A 19,176-nucleotide genomic window follows, 5' to 3' on the forward strand; every position below is an offset into this window, starting at 1 on the left:
CAGTTAGATCGAAGATCTGCTGTTCCTAGTGATTGTGAACAGCGATCTCTCTCCTCCCAGTCAGCCCAGCCCCCATACAATTAGAAACACTCCCAGGGAACACACTATCGCCCCCTAGTGTTAACCCCTTTCCCAGTGACATTTATACAGTAATCGGTGGCTATTTTTAGCTCTAATCGCTGTATAAATGCCACTGGTCCCAAAAAAGTGTCAAGTGTCCGATCTGTCCCCCGCAGTCCTGCTAAAAATCGCAGATCAGTGCCATTACTAGTAAAAAAAATATATTAAAAAAATGCCATAAATATCCCTATTTTGTAGATGCTATAAATTTTGCGCAAACCAATCAAATATACGCTTGTGATTTTTTTACCAAAAAATCTGTAGAATACATTTTTTTTATATTTTTTTTGATATTATAGCAATATATATATATATTTTCTCGCGCAAAAAATAAAACCGCAGAGGTGAATGCCACCAAAATAAACATTTCACCTATAGCACTGGCTGTGGGTCCCCCGCGTCTCTGAAACCCCCTGGATGTCTCTCCCCCATAGATGCCAGGACAAGAAGAGACGCCAGAGCCAACCTGTGAGAATTCCAAAGAGCTGAGACTGCCTGTTTCTGTTCTATTTCACCTCTCACACATTTTTCTATAAATCATTTCAAAATATACCTAACGGAACAATTTCTTTTTTTATGGGCAATAGACAAACAAGCCCTAGAAGTAAAACCAATCTGGCTAAATCTTTTAAAGGCTTGTCCCTTTAAGCTGAACCTCATGCAAGCAAGATGCAATTTTATTGCAGACTCTGTACAACAGTGCTCAGACAGACAGGGAAAAGCAGCTCAAGGAGTAAATCGGTTGCCCCACAGTACCTTGATGCTGATAGGAGGAGAGAGATGAGCTCATTAGTCTGCCACTTCTCCTTTTACTGTCCAGTGACAGGCTGGAGGAGGAGGGACAAGACCTGTAAGTGTTAAGCAGCATATCACTGGCCAGCAGAGCACAATGATTACTGCTTGCAGCTATAGCCACTGGCAGCAATCGAACGTACAAAATCTGACAGGCTGGTTGTACCCAAGTCGATCGATGGATTGACTTTGGTGCAATCAGCCTGCCCATACAAGAAACCTAAATGCTTGATGTGTCTAAACACTGAGTTTGCATGCATTATGGCGTGTCAAGCATATATATTTTTTTCTGCCTGAAAGCCCCTCAAAAACGTGCTTGTGATGGGCATTTTTTCTTTTTTTTTTTTCTAGTAATGGCGATGATAAACGACTGATGGGGGGATTGCGGTGGACAAATTAGATACTGATGCTTTTTACGCTTTTAATCACACTAGCCTGTCCAGCGATGCGGGCGCACAAAGCCTCGCTCCTCTCCCCCTCCTCTTTGCGATGCCGGCATTCTAACTGTGGAAGCCACAGCCGGGCACGCACTGCACATGTGCAAGCCGCGCTGCTCGCATTGAATGGCCGGGCAATCTTCTGGGACCTGTAATGTGTCCCAGAAGATTGCAGGGAGGTGGGAGAGGTGATCTTCTTTTTGGCACCAGGGGAGGAAGTGGAAGCTGGATGCGTGTAATCTGGCGCTACTGCGTTCATCTGCTTGAAAAAATAAAAATGTACTGTATTGGAGTAGAAGAGTCACTTGCATCCTAGCAACCAAGGATTTTAGGTGGCAGAGGCAGCCTGAAGTCCTATCAACCAAGGCGCTGGGTGATGATGGCTCCCTACTTACTAGCAACCAACATGTGTATGCATACAAACATTGCATGCATCTAAAAGATCATTGATGCAGTATTGTCTTTCCTCAGGGTATGCGCAAAGGGAAATATGCAGAGGGAGAGGTCACGCTGAGAATGAAGCTAGTGATGGAAGATGGGAAGATGGATCCCGTGGCTTATCGGATAAAATATACCCCTCACCACCGCACAGGAGACAAATGGTATGTCTGGGAGTATACAGAAAAAAACAGGGATAGCAGTAATGGGCTCGCAGGTCTTTCTGTGAACATGCGTCTCTGAAACCCCCTGGATGTCTCTCCCCCATAGATGCCAGGACAAGAAGAGACGCCAGAGCCAACCTGTGAGAATTCCAAAGAGCTGAGACTGCCTGTTTCTGTTCTATTTCACCTCTCACACATTTACCATTTAAAGTATAGCTACTTTCAAAGGTCCTTTGGGCCTATCTCCCATGCCCAGATGCATGCTTTCCTGAATTGAAAGGCAGTGACCTGCAGCAATCTTGGGAACCTCTGTCCAAAATCGTCTTTCCTCTGCAGTTGACACAGAAACCGCTTGGGAGAAGGCCCCAAGTCTGGTTTAAAGATTTATGCAGGTTGTGGCCATCCGTGTCAATTGAGTATGCATCTGGGGTAAGATCAGAGTTTGACCAAAAGGATTTGCATAACGGTTCTCTTTTAAAGGGGACCTGTTCGCCCATTGAGCTGTCCCATGTATGGCAATTGCATATGAATCCATAAGGTTGGGTGAGCGAGCAGTGTCGCATTCTTTTGGCTGGCAGAAAAAGTATTTTGAGCTGTTGGGATGAATTTCTACTTTTTCATCTTAAGGCTGATGAGTTCTTTTATTTCCCTACAGGTGTATATATCCAACATACGACTATACGCACTGTCTATGTGATTCCATAGAGCACATCACGCACTCTCTATGCACCAAAGAGTTCCAGGCAAGGTGAGTGCACTCAGAAACTGACAGCAGATGAATGGACCTGTTTAGGAAAGATAAAAGGAGTAAGGAATTATGCTTTGGCCATGGCCATCAATTGGTGTGTGTGTCATTTTTTTTTTTTTTTTTTTTTCTTTTAAACCTTCACTGAAAAAATACAAGCTGAAATCTTGTTGGTTTTTACAGTTGGCTCAAGGATTTGTTGTCTTAAAATGTTCAGTCTTATTTTCTGTCCCTCTGACAATGTTTGTCAAGACAAATAGAGAGGGATGAGTGTCCCCAGCCAGAATGCAGACAGCAATAAATGCTAACACATCCCCCCCCACCCCCCATTCATTCAAAATGCCATAATTAAAAAATTAAGTCAGCAACGCTAAATACTGTAGCTGATAACACAAAAAATAAACAAACACCTAACCACTTGCTGCCCGCCCTCCGTCAAATGATGGAGGAGCAGGGCAGCTCTCGTTCTTGGACGATGCCATATGACGTCGCCCCAAAACGCCTGTGCCCTGTTCCTAGGACACGGTGCGACCCCTATGTCTGTAAAGAGCCGATGACGCAGCTCTTTAACCATGTGATCAGCTGTGTCCAATCACAGCCAGTCATATGTAAATGCGAAAGTGTCGGTACTCATCACTTCTCGCCTCACACTTCGTGTGAGAAGAGCCAATCGACAGCATTTTCTCGCAGGGGACGCCAGGACAGGTAACTGATCATCAGTGCCCTGATTACAGTAAAACCCCAGCAGTGCCACCAATCGGTGCCTGCTAATCAGTGCTGCCCATCAGTGCCGCCTCAGAGATAAAATGCCACCAAAAGAAAGCTCCATTTGTGTGAAGAAAGTTATTAAAAATGTATTTGGGTACAGTATTGCATGACCGTGAAATTGTCATCAAAAAAGCTGAAGAATGGCCTGGGCAGGAAGGGGGTGAAACTGCCCGGTATTGAAGTGGTTAACCCGTAGAAGGATGCATCGCTGTTCTCACCCAGGTCAGTTCTTCACCGGTCTTCAGGTCCCTGGTGCTGGCATGTTTATGAAGGGAAGCCAGATGTGACTCCTGAAGCTTCACAGCCAGCTTCCCACTGCACGTTCACAAGCTGCTCTGCACTGTGAATGATCCCGCAGCCTCCTAGAACCTGTGACGGGTCCCAGAAGGTTAGGGGGGAGAACTAGGCAGTGGAAGCGGATACATGCTAAAACTAGGTGCTTGCTTTAAAGTATGCTTGGGGCATGAGCGATCAGTATTCATACTATGTAATTGATAAAAAAAAAAAAAAAACTATGTATTCTGTCTATTTAGTATGCCTTAAATGCCATTGTAGCTGGGTGACTCGAGGCCTTTTATTGTTAATACAAATCTCCTCTTTTTACATAGGCGATCGTCCTACTTCTGGCTCTGTAATGCGCTGGACGTCTACTGCCCTGTGCAGTGGGAATATGGACGGCTGAACTTGCACTACACCGTGGTATCCAAAAGAAAGATCATCAAGCTGGTGGAAACCGGAGCCGTCAGGTAGGTGAGACATGACAGATGAGGGATTTTGCCCTCCTTCTATACAAGATCAATAAGCCCCGTGAAATTCCACTTCTGATGTAGGGACTGGGATGACCCCCGTCTTTTCACACTGACAGCTCTGAGACGAAGAGGATTCCCACCTGAGGCTATCAACAACTTCTGTGCCAGGGTATGGACTGCTGTTTGCTGCCATAATGGTTTGTTATATGATCCGTAGTAAGTAATTGTATAAAGTCTTGACTTAAAGCGGAGTTCCGCCGATTTTTTTTTTTTTTTATTATTATTTTAATTTCGCAGCTACAAATACTGCAACTTCTGACTTTTAAAATATGGACCTTACCTGTAGGGCTGGGAGATTTTAGGCAAAAAAAATCTGCGATTTAAAAAAAAAAAATACGATACGAATCAATTTTTTTTTTTCCCCATGGACACCGCGCCGGTCCTAAGTTTTTAGGCGAGGCTTCGGCCTAGTCTGCCCCGATCTTGGAAAAAGCCGCTGACTAGGCCGAAGCCGCAGCCTCGTCTAAAAAAAACCTGCTCGCCGCGGCCTTTTCCCAGGATCTTGACGAGCTGGGACAGGATTTTTAGGCAAGGCTGCGGCTTCGGCCTAGTCTGCGGAGCACCGCCTTATGGAAAAAAAAATAGATTTGATCAAAAATTTTAATCGATTTGCCCTCGCAACTCGATTCAAGATTCAAATGGATTTTTTTCCCAGCCCTACTTACCTGTCCAGGGCGCCCACGATGTCCTCACCCGAAGATCTGCCTCTCTGGTGAGGGCGCCGCCATCTTCAGTAAGGGAATCGTAATGTCAAGCCTTGCGGCTTCATAGCCTGGTTCCCTACTGCGCATGCACAAGTCGCGTTGTGTGTCCTTTCTGATCCCTGCTGTCTTCAGGGGCCTGTGTGTCTCCCAGAAGACAGGGGAGGAGATAACTAGCACAGGTCTGCCCCCAATTAACAGATTGAATGTGGCAGTTTTCCATATAGGTTCCTTCCAGGTTTGACCTTGTCATACAGGATGTGAGCAGTCAGACAGTCACATCCAACTCTGTTTGTGCAGTGATTACACTACATGAGCAGAGCCTGCAGGGTTAACAACCCTTTTTCTCCAGCTTTGAGCTGACCTGGGGGATGAGGACGGGCAGAGAGATTTGAAACATGCAGCTCCAGCTCTCTGTTCTCTGGGCTTCCTATCAGATGAGGCAGAACTGAGAACTGATCACTCCTAATTTACAAAGGGGCTTTGCACCCCGTTTGTTAGAAGCATGATCTGCTCCTTTTTTATGTTTAGGAGATCAGTGCAAGCTTCTGCTTCACCATTCTTTAATTCAGCCCAATGTATCTAAACTAACATATTGTACCTTGGCAATGATTTCCAGGCTCATCCAGTATTCATGGGCCTTCATTGCATTTCATATTTTTATAGTGATTAAAGTTGCTTTGTGAAGCTTCAAAATATTTCTGAACATTCTGTTCTAGTAGTACGGTTTGTTTGCACAGCAGACTGTTTTTATCAAGGGGCAGATTATGTAAGCTAGGCTGAATAAGCCATAGGCGAGCAGCTTGTGTTTTAATGGCTTCAATTTTAAGGTTTATTTTACGCATTCTCATTTCTCAAGCTGCTTCCAAATCTTTCCTCACTGTGAATTGTTTTCTGCTAGGTTGGCGTGACTGTTGCTCAGACAACGATGGAACCACATTTACTAGAGTCCTGTGTCAGAGAGGTGCTGAACGACACGGCCCCCCGGGTAATGGCTGTGTTGGAGCCTCTGAAAGTCACAATTACCAACTTCCCAGCAGAGAAGGTAAGCAGTAGGCTGAATGCAGAGATTCATTAGAAAAACATTTCACTTCCAATAAAGCTATAAGCCATTTCTCTTTCCCCAAAAGGCCTTTGATGTCTCGGTTCCAAACTTCCCGGCTGATGAGTCGAAGGGTTTCCACACTGTTCCTTTCTCTTCAACAGTCTACATTGAACAGACAGATTTCAGAGAGGTAAGAGATTCTGTCCCATTGTCCAGTATGGCTCATTCATAAACTGTGATTCATATGTGATTGTAAAGATAAAAATATATATATTTTTTTTTAAAAGTTTGAATTTTTATTTTAGCATCATACTTGCCTAGGTGGATGCAGCATCGGCCCGATGCTGCATCTGTCCCCCACCAGCTCTAAGACTGAGAACCGAGCGATTTAAACACACTGATCACTCAGTTCTCAGAGCTTCCTGAGCAGAGAATGAACTGCACTCCTGTGATCCACAGGAGAAGAAGTGCTTTGGCTGTACTTCGCCTTTAAATTGACAAACAAACATGTTCTACTTACCTGCTCTGTGCAATGGTTTTGCACAGGGCAGCCTCAATCCTCCTTTTCAAGGGTCCCCTGCTGAAGCTCCTGGCTCCTCCCCCCAGCTGACTGCCCACATAGCAATCAGCTTGCTATGGAGACACTCATGCGGGCTTGATTCTGAGCCCTGCTCTTTCTGTCTATTGACACACAGTGCAGCTTGCCCCCACACTTTTTATAATTGACAGCAGCAGGAGCCAATGAAGAGTGATGCTGCTCTCTGGCTCATTGCTGGATCCGGCTCAGGTAAGTATAAGGGGGGGAAGCTGCACACAGGTTTTTTTACCTGAATGTATTCAGGTAAAAACCTTCTGCCTTTTTTAGAACCACCTCAACATGTATTTAAACTGAGAATGTAATGTAATATATTGCAACTTATTTTCCTTATATATATATATTTTTTTTATTCAATTTTATTTTCACCTGGTGATTCTGCAAATATACTTCCTTTCCTAGGATGATGACACTCACTATATCATATCTATGTAGGAGCAGCGTTGTCACCCTAGGTCAGGAACGGTTAGTACTAATGGACACCTCCCCCCCAGCCTACAGACAGAACTTTGTATAATGCTAACCAGTACCGACACTAACATATAATATGTAGGTTTTGACCTTGCCAAGCATCCTATGGCCGAGTTTTATTTGTGGAGGTCAGTTGGGATGGATTTTCTATGCTGGTTTGTGTTTTTGGATCACTGGCAATAATTTGCAAGCAGGAGAATGGATGTTCGCAATCAATGAGAAATGTTATATGGAGATCTGAGTGTACGTTTTCCTTTTTTATAGGTGATGGAGAAAGGATACAAGCGCCTGACCCCTAATCAGCCTGTGGGCCTCCGACATGCCGGTTATGTAATCTCTGTACAGAACGTGGTGAAGGTGAGTGTTAGGAGTATTTACAGGGTTTCCCCTTTTAGCCAAAATACTGTCCACCAACTGGTGTTGGGTAAATTGGAGGGCATACAGATGTGAATTCCTTTTTACATACATTTTATTTGGTTATAGCGTTGCATGACGGTGCAATTGGCAGTTAAAAATAATGCAGTGCTGTATCGCAAAAAATGGCCTGGTCATGGAGGTGGTAAATGGCTGACAGTTACAAGCATGACTCTCACAGGCAGAGGCATGATGGAACTTCTAGTTTTGCAACAGCTGGAGGGCCGCCAGTTTGCTGCTTTAGACTCCTAAAAAATGCAATAATTTTTTTTTTTTAGCTGCAAAAAATTTGCAATTTGTGTTTTTTTGTTTGTTTTTTTAAGGTGAACTTATTCTTTAAAGTACAGCATTGCCCAGGTTATGGAGATTTAAACACTGACATATTCTTAACAAGGCATGCATAAGCTATAAAACAAGCCCACACTGACCTTAGTATTGCATTAAGTGTGGAGTAATTAATCCTCAAGGTTTACAGCAGAAAGTACTTTTAGTTTCATTTTACATGGAGCCTTCCAGCTTTCTAATCTCTAATGTGGACAATGCTGTACTTGCAGTCAATGAGCGCTTGTTATAAAGCCTGTTTACTGCTTGTTAATATGTAAACATTTGAATGTCCATAGTCTGGGCCTTTGTTCTAGTTCAAGAGTTATTCTGCATCGCTTAAACCTCCTGATGGGTTTCTTCATGGCTGTTGGGACAAGAAGAGATGCTACAACAAAGTATTATGAGATTTCCAAAGTGGATAAGCCATCTGGCCATCTGCTATTTCACCTCTCATACATATTGGCACCACTACCAATCCTTTTTATTGGGGACTTCCAGGTCTATACAATTTGCTGCACACAGGGTGTTTTGGCTTCATGCATAGAATGCATGAAGGGAAAAAAAAAAACCTTGTGCCTTTACAACCACTTTAATATTTAGGTGAGACTTGCTGATAATGTTATAGCAGTTGGCCCAGTTCTCATCACCAAGCACAGATCTTGGAGGATCTAAACTCTTCTGCCTGCCTTTTTTGGGCACAGCTTCCTCCTAAGGACTAGTCACAAGTATTGCCTATGGTCTACCTGCAACTGATATTTTCCCCTTTACTGACTTGGCATGCATGCCTTTTTCTGTGCCGGCTCTATGTGGAGGTGGCCATCTTAGTAGATGCAAGGATTTGCTTCCACATGTCGGAGCTGCCCCCTGGTGACACTGATGACTGGTGGGAGAATATTTAAAGAGATAATAACCCCCCCCCCCCAAAAAAAAAAAAATTGGACCAGTGCAGGATAATGGCATAATGTGTTAGTATGGTTCCTGGACTTCAGATGTCTATTGGCCGAGCCACGATGACGTCACTCCCGCGGCCCGGCTATCTCAGAGCGCGGTGCGCTGGTGACGTCACCGGCTGCTACTATAGTAAATATCTCCTAAACGCTGCACATTTTGGAGCCGTTTACTGGACCGACAGGTAAGCCCTATTATAGGCTTGCCTGTCGGTACAAGTAAGCCATGTGGGATTTACTAATAATTTAAGAAGCAGCAAAAAAGAAGATAAATTTAGATCCACACTAAGTGAAGCAGAGAGCTCATTACACTGCAGCTTTCCCTCCACCAAGGAGAACCGGCAACTGCACTGTAGTGACGGCACCAAATATCATGAGACTGGCAGTCAGACTCGGCCGTCCCTCTCATGCTGTAGGCACAGGGATGCTTGGGCACCCTCACATACCAGGAAGTACACCAATTTGTTAGGAATATTTCAAGAGAAAATCGAAATCTTTCAGAATAATGCATTGATGCAATTGGCATTGCTAGAAGTTCAGATTCACTGGGGCAGATCCACACTACTTTCAAATTTCCCGCGTCGTATCTTTAGTTTGAATCCTCAAACCAAGATACAACGGCATCTGGGTTAGATCCGACAGGCGTACGGCTTTGTACGCCTTCAGGTCTTAGATGCAATACTTCGGCGTCCGCTGGGTGGAGTTTACGTCGTTTTCCGCGTCGAGTATGCAAATTGGCTATTTCCGACGAACGTACGCGCGGCCGTCGCATTCTTTACGTCGTCTCTAGTCGGCTTTTTCCGGCGTATAGTTAAAGCTCGTGTGTTTGCGGCGTATAGCTAGATTTGCCATGTTAAGTATGGCCGTCGTTCCCGCGTTTAATTTGAAATTATTATTTTTTTTTTTCCGTAAGTCGTCCGTGAATCGGGATGGACGTAATTCACGTCTATGTTAAAAAAAAAAAATGACGTCCTTGCAACGTCATTTAGTGCAAAGCACGGCGGGAAATTTAGGGACGGCGCATGCGCAGTTCATTTAGCGCGGGGACGCGCTTCATTTAAATGAAACACGCCCCCGTAACTTACGGCGCAAATTCTTTGGGGATTCAAACCGGCCCAATGTAAGTTACAGCGGCGTAGCGTATCTCGCATACGCTGCGCTGATCTAATTGTATGTGGATCTACCCCACTGTTTTTATCACTGAATGTTGTTGAGATCAAAGCAGTGTGGGGGCGACAGGTAAACTCTAGGTTTGTAAAATCATATATTTTTTTTTTTTTATTCTAATTTAATTTACAGATTTCTGTTGCCTAGCAATGCCCAATATTGTTTTTTTTTTTTTTTTTTTTTTACAAAGCGCATATTTTATCCTCTCTCTGCTGTAGGATGGAAGTGGGAAAATAGTGGAGTTGGAGGTGACCTGCAACAAATCGGACATTGCTGAGAAGCCAAAAGCGTTTATACATTGGGTTTCCAACCCCCTGGGGTGTGAAGTACGGCTGTATGATCGCCTGTGAGTACAATGAGCACATTGCATAATTATTCTTTATATAATTGATCTGCTACATTTTTAGTTAGAAGTCAATTTCATCAAAACTGGAGCAGACAGAATCTAATGCAACTGTGCATAGTAACCAATCGGCTGGTATCTTCAGCTTGTTCAGCTAAGCTTAGAAAATGAAAGATAGAAGCTGATTGGTTGCCATACACAACCGATTTAGAATTGGATCCTTTGTGTGGTTTGGTAGCACAGATGTGGTGTTCTAGCTGTTGGACTGTACTGTCTCTGAAACTCCAGTTTAAAGAATTGAGGAATCAATCAGCCCGGTTCATGATCACGTGACTACTATGAAAGCCAATAATCTGAAACTCCAGTTTAACCTTTTCCCGCCTGGCCTATAGCACAATGACGGCCCGGCAGGGGTTTCATTGTTCTAGTGGACATCATATGACGTCCTTCAAAACAAGCCGATTGTGCGGTGTAGGCTCTTTACCATGTGATCAGCTGATCAGTGTATATATAGGATTTGCCGGTCATCGGCAGTTCTCTACTCATGGTGACAGCGCTTGAGGAGAGCCAATCGGTGGCTTTCATCAGTAGGGACATCTGCACTGATAATCTGTGCAATGATCATTAGTGCAAGCCCCATCAGTGCCATCTTATCAGTGCTGCCTCATCAGTACAGCCTATTAGTGCCCGTCAGTGCAGCCTCATCAGCGCACATCAGTGAAGGAGGAAAATTACTTATTTGCAAGATTATAACCAAAACAAAAAATAAAAAGACATTAATTTTATTAAAATTTTTGTTGGTCTCTTTTTTGTTTAACAAAAAATAAGAAACCCGGCGGTGATTAAATACCACCAAAAAAAAAAACTATCTGTCTCAAATAAGAATTTAGTTTGGCTACAGTGTTGCATGACTGCGCAATTGTCCAAGGTGCGACAGCGCTGAAAGCTGACTTGGGCAGGAAAGGGGTAAAAGGGCCCTCTTGTATTGAAGTGGTTAAACAATTGAGGAACCAATTGGCCTATTTCTTGATCATGTGACTACTATGAAAGCCAATCGTGGTAATCTCATGCAGGCTGGGAGGCTTGCACAACAACTCTTTAGCCTGCAGATGGCAGTGTGCCTCTGTTTTAAAATGTTAATTGTTTGCTACAGTATCCGTTGGTGCTCTTGGTGTGCCCTGCCATGTTTCTGATTCCCACCAAGTGAGACTCTTACTTGGAGATTGTGTGTTGTTTTGGTGTGTGTGTGTGTGTGTGTGTGTGTGTGTTTTTTTTTTTTTTTTTTTTTTTTTTTTTTTTAATACAGAGGGCACTAAAATTTCTTTAGTTTTCTCCCACAATCTAAAATCATTGGTTAAGTGTGTCTTTATTACTATGGGAGGCTTGTAAGCTCCTCTGGGGAGGGACGGCTGTGAATGGTTTAATGCACGGGTGCTCAACCTGTGGCCCTCCAGCTGTTGCAGAACTACAAGTCCCATCATGCTTCTGCCTTTGGAAGTCATGCTTGTTTAACAGCCTTGCAATGCCTCATGGGACTTGTAGTTCCTCAACAGCTGGAGGGCCACAGGTTGAGCACCCATGGTTTAATGCCATCTATAAGGAGCTGTGTGTGTGTGTGTGTGTGTGGTGGAAAACTACTGTAAGTGGGTGGAATTGATGAATCGGTGTGCGGAGGATGGATATATATGCAATGAAGGAGGGAACAGATGGTTGGGGAAGGCTGTAAGGTTCCCTGATGAGGTGTGCGTTTTACGGAACGTTGATTGAGATATGGGACGCATTCCTCTGTGAGCACAACAGTAAAAATATAGATTAATCCTGTCTTTCTTTCAGATTTATGCACAAAAGTCCTGAGGATCCTTCTGAGGTTCCCGGTGGATTCTTAAACGATGTAAATCCGGTACGTATAAAGCTTACAAAAGCATGTTATGAATTTTATGAGCTTATTGAAAAGAAGACGGCAAAAATAGTAGAGATTTTAAAGCAATCAATGTGTGAACAGATAGGCTTTTTATTGCTGAAGAGGCATACTGCAATAAAGGATTCTTATATGCCTGTTCACAGTCTATTTACACATAGGTTGGACTTGTGACTTTTTTCAACCTCACCTACTATGTAACAATGTATTCTGGGCTGTGCATGTGCAGCTCAAAGTACAATTTTGGCATCTGCTGGGATGAATGAACATTCGCCCGTGCTTGGAAGTTGCGTCATCCGCGCGCAGCCAATTAAAGGGGTTGTAAAGGAATTTTTATTTATTTATTTTCCCCTTAATAGCTTCCTTTACCTTAGTGCAGTCATTTTAGTGGAACATTATGCCCCTGTGAAGTACTGGGGGAAACATTTAGACTTTATTTTTATTACCATAACTGTATTTAAAGGGGTTGTAAAGGTACAATTTTTTTCCCCTAAATATCTTCCTTTACCTTAGTGCAGTCCTCCTTCACTTACCTCATCCTTCCATTTTGCTTTTAAATGTCCTTATTTCTTCTGAGAAAGCCTCACTTCCTGTTCTTCTGTCTGTAACTCCACACAGTAATGCGCGAGGCTTTCTCCCTGGTGTGGGGGGGGGGGGGGGTGGGCAGGCAAGTCAGGACACTCTCTACTTTAAAGATAAAGGAGCTGTGTGTTATTGGGCGTCCTGACACTCCTGCTCGCCCCCCCTCAAGAGGCTTTCTCCACACCAGGGAGAATGCCTCGCATTACGGTGTGGAGTTACAGACAGAAGAACAGGAAGTGAGGATTTCTCAGAAGAAATAAGGACGTTTAAAAGCAAAAGCAAAATGGAAGGATGAGGTAAGTGAAGGAGGACTGCACTAAGGTAAAGGAAGCTATTTGGGGGAAAAAAATTTCCTTTACAACCCCTTTTAAGATGGCCAAACTTGGAAGATGACCAGGTGAAGATAACCGTGCCGGTGTTCTGTCAAAGTGCCCCCCCTCCATCGAATAGTGCTCGGGATGAACTGCACATGCGTCCGTACGTCATGGCACAACCGCTGATTTGCCGATCCGCTGGGCTGACGTAACCATGGCGCATGCGCACATCATAGGAGGCATCTCTCGATGTGAGATACCATTTCACAGCCACAATTTAAACCTATACAAACAGCGGGGAAACCGGACTATCGGCACACTGTAAAGCCGCCCCGCAACAGCGAGCCACAATGTGACAACTATGGTCCCCCCCGCTATTTGTATGGGTTTCAATTGTTCTGGTGAAATGGTATCTTCCCATAAAGAGATACCTCCTACGATGTGCGCGATAGGGACTCAAGTACCTCTCCACAGATTAGAAATGTATAAACTAGCATATATTCATAGCTGGATATTTATTCCATGGTGCATGAAATGATACTTGTTTGCTTTTACAGGACTCTTTGACCATCATCTCAGACGCCCTAGTGGATCGATCTGTAAAGAATTGTAAACTGTTGGAGAAGTTCCAGTTTGAAAGGCTGGGCTACTTTTCTGTGGATCCAGACACTACTCCAGAGAAGGTCAGTGAGATCTGTGCATCGCTTATCACATAAAAGGGCGAGGCGACGTCAATCCGACACAGTTCCTAGTCTGTTTTACTCTCGAGTTCTATTTGCTGCTGTGGCTGCAGACTTCATGCAGATAATGGACAGAGTCATAGACTGCATCACTAAAACCCCCCTGGCAGATTATGGTAGGTGCCAGGAGAAGTGATGCAAAATAGAGCAGGGAGAAGTGTGACGCAGAGGGATAGACTGTCCCACTGCCATATATCCTCACACAGGTATCTGGAATTATGTATAATATGGGTACAATAACTAAGCAATATGAAAAGTGTATCTAAATATGCTTATACAGTCGGGTAACCTGTGTGGAATTTATTTCATGGATGCGACTTCACTAGGAAGGAATCTTATTCTTTTTATGGTTTATTGTAGATGACCAGCAGTGAAGAAACTATTTTGCAATCCATTTAAAAAGCTTAAAAACTAGTGTTGCACAACAGATCAGAATTCTTGGGCAGTCAAGGCATTTCCGTATTTAAATTTGGCAAATACATCTAAAACTCAACGTGTGTGTGTATGTATGTTCCAGCATCACGTCCAAACGGCTAAAGATATTAACATGAAACTTGGCACACATGTTACTTATATGTCAGCAACAAACATAGGATAGGTGGTTTAACCCTTACCCACCCCCATTTGCCATGGTCGGGGTTTTCCTTTAAAGTCCCATTCAACTCTATGGGAAATACATGTTACTTCATAACTTCCAAACGGCTGTACATATTTCGATAACGCTTGGTCACATGTTACTTATATGTCCACTTAAACTATAGGATAGTTAATTTATCCCTTAACTACCCCCATTTGTGAGGGTCGGGGTTTTTGTTTAAAGTCCCATGCAAATCAATGGGAAATGTATGTTCCCACATAACTTCTGTACGCCTGGAGATATTTCAATAATACCTGGTACACATATTACTTATATGCCAAATAAAAATATATGACAGTTAAATTAACCCTTACCTACACCCTTATATAAAAGATGGGTATATTTATATTACTATGATTTTCCTCCCCAAAAGGTTAAGATAGGAAGACCGGGCAACGCCGGGTATTCAGCTAGTTCAGAATAAAGTGCGAAAGTCCAGGTTCCAAAAGGATGTGTGCTTATCGCTTTGTGCAGATCTCCAAAATATTAGGTCATTATCCACAACCCTCTTAAGTCCCAAAGTCATAGTTTGGAGCATATTATTAAACGGGTTCTTTAATTTTCTTAGTGGGCCCTTTCACAAGGGCTGTTCGATCAGGACCGCCTGTCAGTTTTTCAGGCGGACCGGGATCAGACTCTCCATTTAACCATGTGGAGTGGCGTATATGATCAGATGAAAACAGACAGGCCACCTGTTTTCTGATATCTCCATAGAGTGGGACCAGGTTTGTCTTTGCTCGGTGAGTGGAGACAGACCTTTTCATCTGCCTGCTCATCGGGGATCAGCAGAGCGATCCCCTGCCGAGCAAGCGGATCCCGCAAAACTGATACCCCCCCCCGGTGAAAGGGGCCTAAAGTAGAATTATAGGCTACTTTTTTTTTTTTTTTATTAAGGAAGATTCATAAACCATGTCGGTTTATTTTCTGCCATCCGTGTCCCATTGGGGATATTTCTCTTCACTTCCTGTCCCATAGAAAAAAACAGGAAGTGAGAGGAAATCCCTACAAATTAAGGGAATCCTTTGGGGATCCCCAGGTCATCAGAACCATGTCCCCAGGTCATCAGAACTATAGTCCCTATTGGAAGATTTCGACACATCCCAAAATTTGGGATTTACTTTAACTTTTAATGATAATGGTAAACTAGACCAATGGAGAGGATGCATCTCCCTAATGAGCACAGGCAGCAATAAAAACTGACAGGTGTTCTAATCTGTCTCCACTTTATCCAAAACTACTTTAAGAAATGGGACACTTGGAGGACAGGGGAACGCTGAGGCTTGGAGGCCCCAAGACAGGGGAACGCTGAGGCTTGGAGGTCCTTGGGCACACTGGACCTTGGGGTGTCAGAACAGGCTGCTTTGGCGCTTGGGATTACAAGGACAAGGGCATACTGATGCTTGGGGGTTCCAGATTTTGTCAAAGCTTAGAAGAGCTCTAGGCACAAAAAAACATTGGGTCCCTTACCTTTCCAGGGATCCAGCGATGATCTCACCTGAGCGGACTCTTCAGCCGGCTTCGGGTCCAGGTGCCGGCATCTCAAGTAAAGGAAACCAGTTTCCTACTGCGCCTTGTGATTGGTCCCATAGTCTTCAGAAAACTGCGGGGGAAGGAGGGGGGCGAACTTCAGGCTCAGATTGCTGTGGCGATCTGAGCTGGAAGTAGGAGCGGGTACCTTTTTCAAAACCAGGTACTCGCTCACCCCAAAAGGTGCAAAATGTGGCAGAGGGCGCAAAGAAGCGCAACATCCCCTTTTTGGGTAGAGCATTGCTTTAATTGAACAAGCTGACTGGCTACAGCTGCCCCAGATTTTGCACGCTCCAATTTTCGTAAATCAACCTCACTGATATTCAAGGTTTTTGTGACAGATTTCTATTGGACATTTGCTCCCTGGTATCTATTGTCTCTCTTTCTCCCTTCCAGATTGTATTTAATAGAACAGTGACCCTCAAGGAGGACCCTGGGAAACTTTGAATGTCTCGCCAACTCCAGACGCAATATCCTGCCACACAAGACCGCACAACGACCATGAGACCTGCTTGCCTTAACTTTGAAGGGGAATGAAGCTCTATCCAAAGTCCAACTGGTTTTTATTACTATTTTCAAATGGAACTGAATAAATATGCACATATTTAACCCTGTTGAATGTTTTATTTTTCTGATGAATATTTGGGGGAACTCTTTCCTCTTCTTGATTTATACCCCCCCTGTTCATCTTGGTTCAAGCAGCAACAAAGTTTGGTAACGGTGTCCAAATGTAGGTGACACTTTTTTATCTAACATGGGTGGAGTTCTTTGTGCAAGCTGGAAGAAATGTTTTAGCTGCACTTGTCTATTGATTAAAATACGATTGGGATCAATGTATCCGATGCAAAAATGAAGGTTATTGGGATTCTGCAACCTCTTTTAAATTGGTTCTAAAGGCTGAAGTTTTTTTACCCGTGTGCATTCTATGCATTAAGGTAGAAACAAACTTCTGTATCCATCTCCCCCTAAGCCCCCCTCCACAACTTAGGTCTGGTTCACACTTATGCAATTTTGCTTTTGATCCATTTCTGCAGTGCGTTTTGCATTTTTGCCACCTTTTTTTGATGCGTTTTTGCATCTTTATCCTTTTTGAAGAAAAAAAAATTTTGCTCAATATGTTAGGCAGATTAAAAACCGCAAAACACGGCAAAATCGTGTACAAAAACGTACGACATGCTTTTTTGCAGCTTCTCTATTAAATTCTTTTTAAAAGCAAAATGGCGTGTTTTTGGTTCAATAAAGTCTCTGACCGTTTCCAAAAACACAGCAGCTGAAAAAAGGCATAAATGTGAATGTGTCCCATGGGAAACCATGTTAAATGGACTGTAGCTCATTTCTGCAAAAAGCACTAGAAACATATATAGGTGTGAACCGAGCCTTTGAGCCACGTCGCGATCTAGTGATGTGCATAAGAGCAGCAGCTCTCTGCTCTGTCCCTCCTCACAGGGCAGATCCATAGCAGCTCAATCAAACTCTGACAAGGGAGGAGGAGGCAGGGCCATGCTCTGCTATCTGTCTCTGGACACAGGCAGTGTGGCTCAGGAGCGAGCCTGCATGAGTGACCCCATAGGAACCGGCTTCCTATGGGGGCACTGGATGAGGAGGAGCGACCCTAGAAGCGGAGGATCGGGGCCACACTGGGCAAAGCCATTTCACAGAGCAGGTAAGTGCGACAAATCTGTTATTTTTTTAACGGATTCCCCCTTTCACCCTATACAACAAGATGGACAAATATGCCATGGTGGCCATTGTATTTTGACAGCAGGCCCCACCAGCTGTCAAAATACCCCAACCGAGTCCATCTGATTTGATGCAGCAGTTTTCTGCCTGTCTCCTTTTGATTTTTCAGTTGAAATATGTCTGCCAGGAGGGTGACAACAGAGCCTCCTACTGATCGAATTTTGTCCGGTTCATCAGGCACTGGCCAGAATATGTAGATGGTATGACCAGCTTGTGTCAGAACTATAAATAAAATTAAAAAAATTGGCCTATTTTTTTTTTTTTTTTTTCATTTTGGATTGATAAAGGAAGGGTCATAACCCCAGTTAGATTATTAATAATATTATTATTATTATTTTCCCCACTATCTGTGTTCCATTGCAGAGATTTCACTTCCTGTCCCATAGCCAAACAGAAAGTGAGAGAAAATCCCTGCAAATTAAGGAAATCCTCAGGTCACCAGAATTGGTGTCCCCATTGGAAGATTTCCCCTCTATATATTACTTTTCTGGGGACAACCCACTATAAATGGTTTGTCTTATCCCTGTAACTTGATACATCTACAAGAGGTCTTGCTCTTTTGGAAAAACAATGCTTACTGGGTGGTTCAATAGATCAAAATAGAAGAAAGCCTGAAAAAAGAAAATGAATGCAGTCATCACTTACAAAAATTGGTAAGATATGATAAATGTTTGCTTCTGGGTTTTATACCGCTTTGAAGGCCTGGTTCTCACGGGTGCAATTACAGATATGACTTGAGTCACACAGAAACGCATGACAAAGGGAAATCGCATTTTTTTTTTTTTAATGGTGCCCATGACTCCATGAGGTGAAATTTTGGAAAAGGTTTCTGTGCTACTTTTGATTCAATTTCAGCGTGTTTTGGTCCCATAAAATATGCAAACCACATCCAAAATGCAGAAAGAGAGATTACCGCTCCAGGTGGGTGTGCTGGACAATCCATAGCTGCTCAGGAGGCCAGGAGTACCGGCAATGCACAAGGCAAAATGTAGAAGCTGAAAGGATGGACAGCCGCACCTCCCAAAAAAACCTTAGGTTGTCTTTATTTAAAAAAAACAGTGGATGGAAAAAGCACTACTAATAACAGCAAAAGGTGGGATACATCCTACGCATTGCACTCACTCAGATGATAGTGGGCGTATCTCCAACAAAAACCGAGTTCGTAACGGCCTCCTGTATGCCTCTGCTTGTTCCTCTCTTTTCTCCGGCAGCATCAGGTTACAGCTCAGAAGGTGGTGGTGGTAAATAAAAAAAATACAAAGGAGGAGGGTATATCGCATAATCCTGCAAGGTAGAACGTATTTAATATAAAGTATAAAACTCACATAGAAAACAGATTAGCAGTTAAAAACCTCCACCGTCGACGAGCTTGTCTCCTACCGTCAGGTACTGCTTAATCTAGTGCTCCAATCCCGATGCGTGTCGTCATCACGTGACT

At 43.6% G+C, this 19,176-nt stretch overlaps 1 protein-coding gene and 2 non-coding genes across 3 annotated transcripts in view; all 3 read left to right on the forward strand.

Annotated features, from left to right (window-relative positions):
• QARS1 (glutaminyl-tRNA synthetase 1) overlaps nt 1-16,612 on the forward strand; it is a 93,326-nt gene extending 76,714 nt beyond the window's left edge. Inside the window, exons 14-24 of the mRNA XM_040358917.1 lie at nt 1,821-1,951; nt 2,607-2,699; nt 4,073-4,210; nt 4,295-4,382; nt 5,876-6,019; nt 6,105-6,209; nt 7,350-7,442; nt 10,156-10,283; nt 12,114-12,180; nt 13,652-13,777; nt 16,395-16,612. Coding sequence (XP_040214851.1) covers nt 1,821-1,951; nt 2,607-2,699; nt 4,073-4,210; nt 4,295-4,382; nt 5,876-6,019; nt 6,105-6,209; nt 7,350-7,442; nt 10,156-10,283; nt 12,114-12,180; nt 13,652-13,777; nt 16,395-16,445 — 1,164 coding nt within the window. The 3' untranslated portion in view covers nt 16,446-16,612. The remainder of the gene's footprint in view (nt 1-1,820; nt 1,952-2,606; nt 2,700-4,072; nt 4,211-4,294; nt 4,383-5,875; nt 6,020-6,104; nt 6,210-7,349; nt 7,443-10,155; nt 10,284-12,113; nt 12,181-13,651; nt 13,778-16,394) is intronic.
• LOC120946420 lies at nt 516-648 on the forward strand. The gene has a single exon (XR_005750743.1). It is a non-coding gene; the product is annotated as a small nucleolar RNA SNORA14 (small nucleolar RNA).
• On the forward strand, nt 2,019-2,151 carry LOC120946417. Its single transcript, XR_005750740.1, has one exon. It is a non-coding gene; the product is annotated as a small nucleolar RNA SNORA14 (small nucleolar RNA).
• Nucleotides 16,613-19,176: the final 2,564 nt, after the last annotated feature.

Source organism: Rana temporaria, chromosome 7 (assembly GCF_905171775.1).
Source record: "Rana temporaria chromosome 7, aRanTem1.1, whole genome shotgun sequence".
In the NCBI taxonomy this organism is placed as follows: domain Eukaryota; kingdom Metazoa; phylum Chordata; class Amphibia; order Anura; family Ranidae; genus Rana; species Rana temporaria.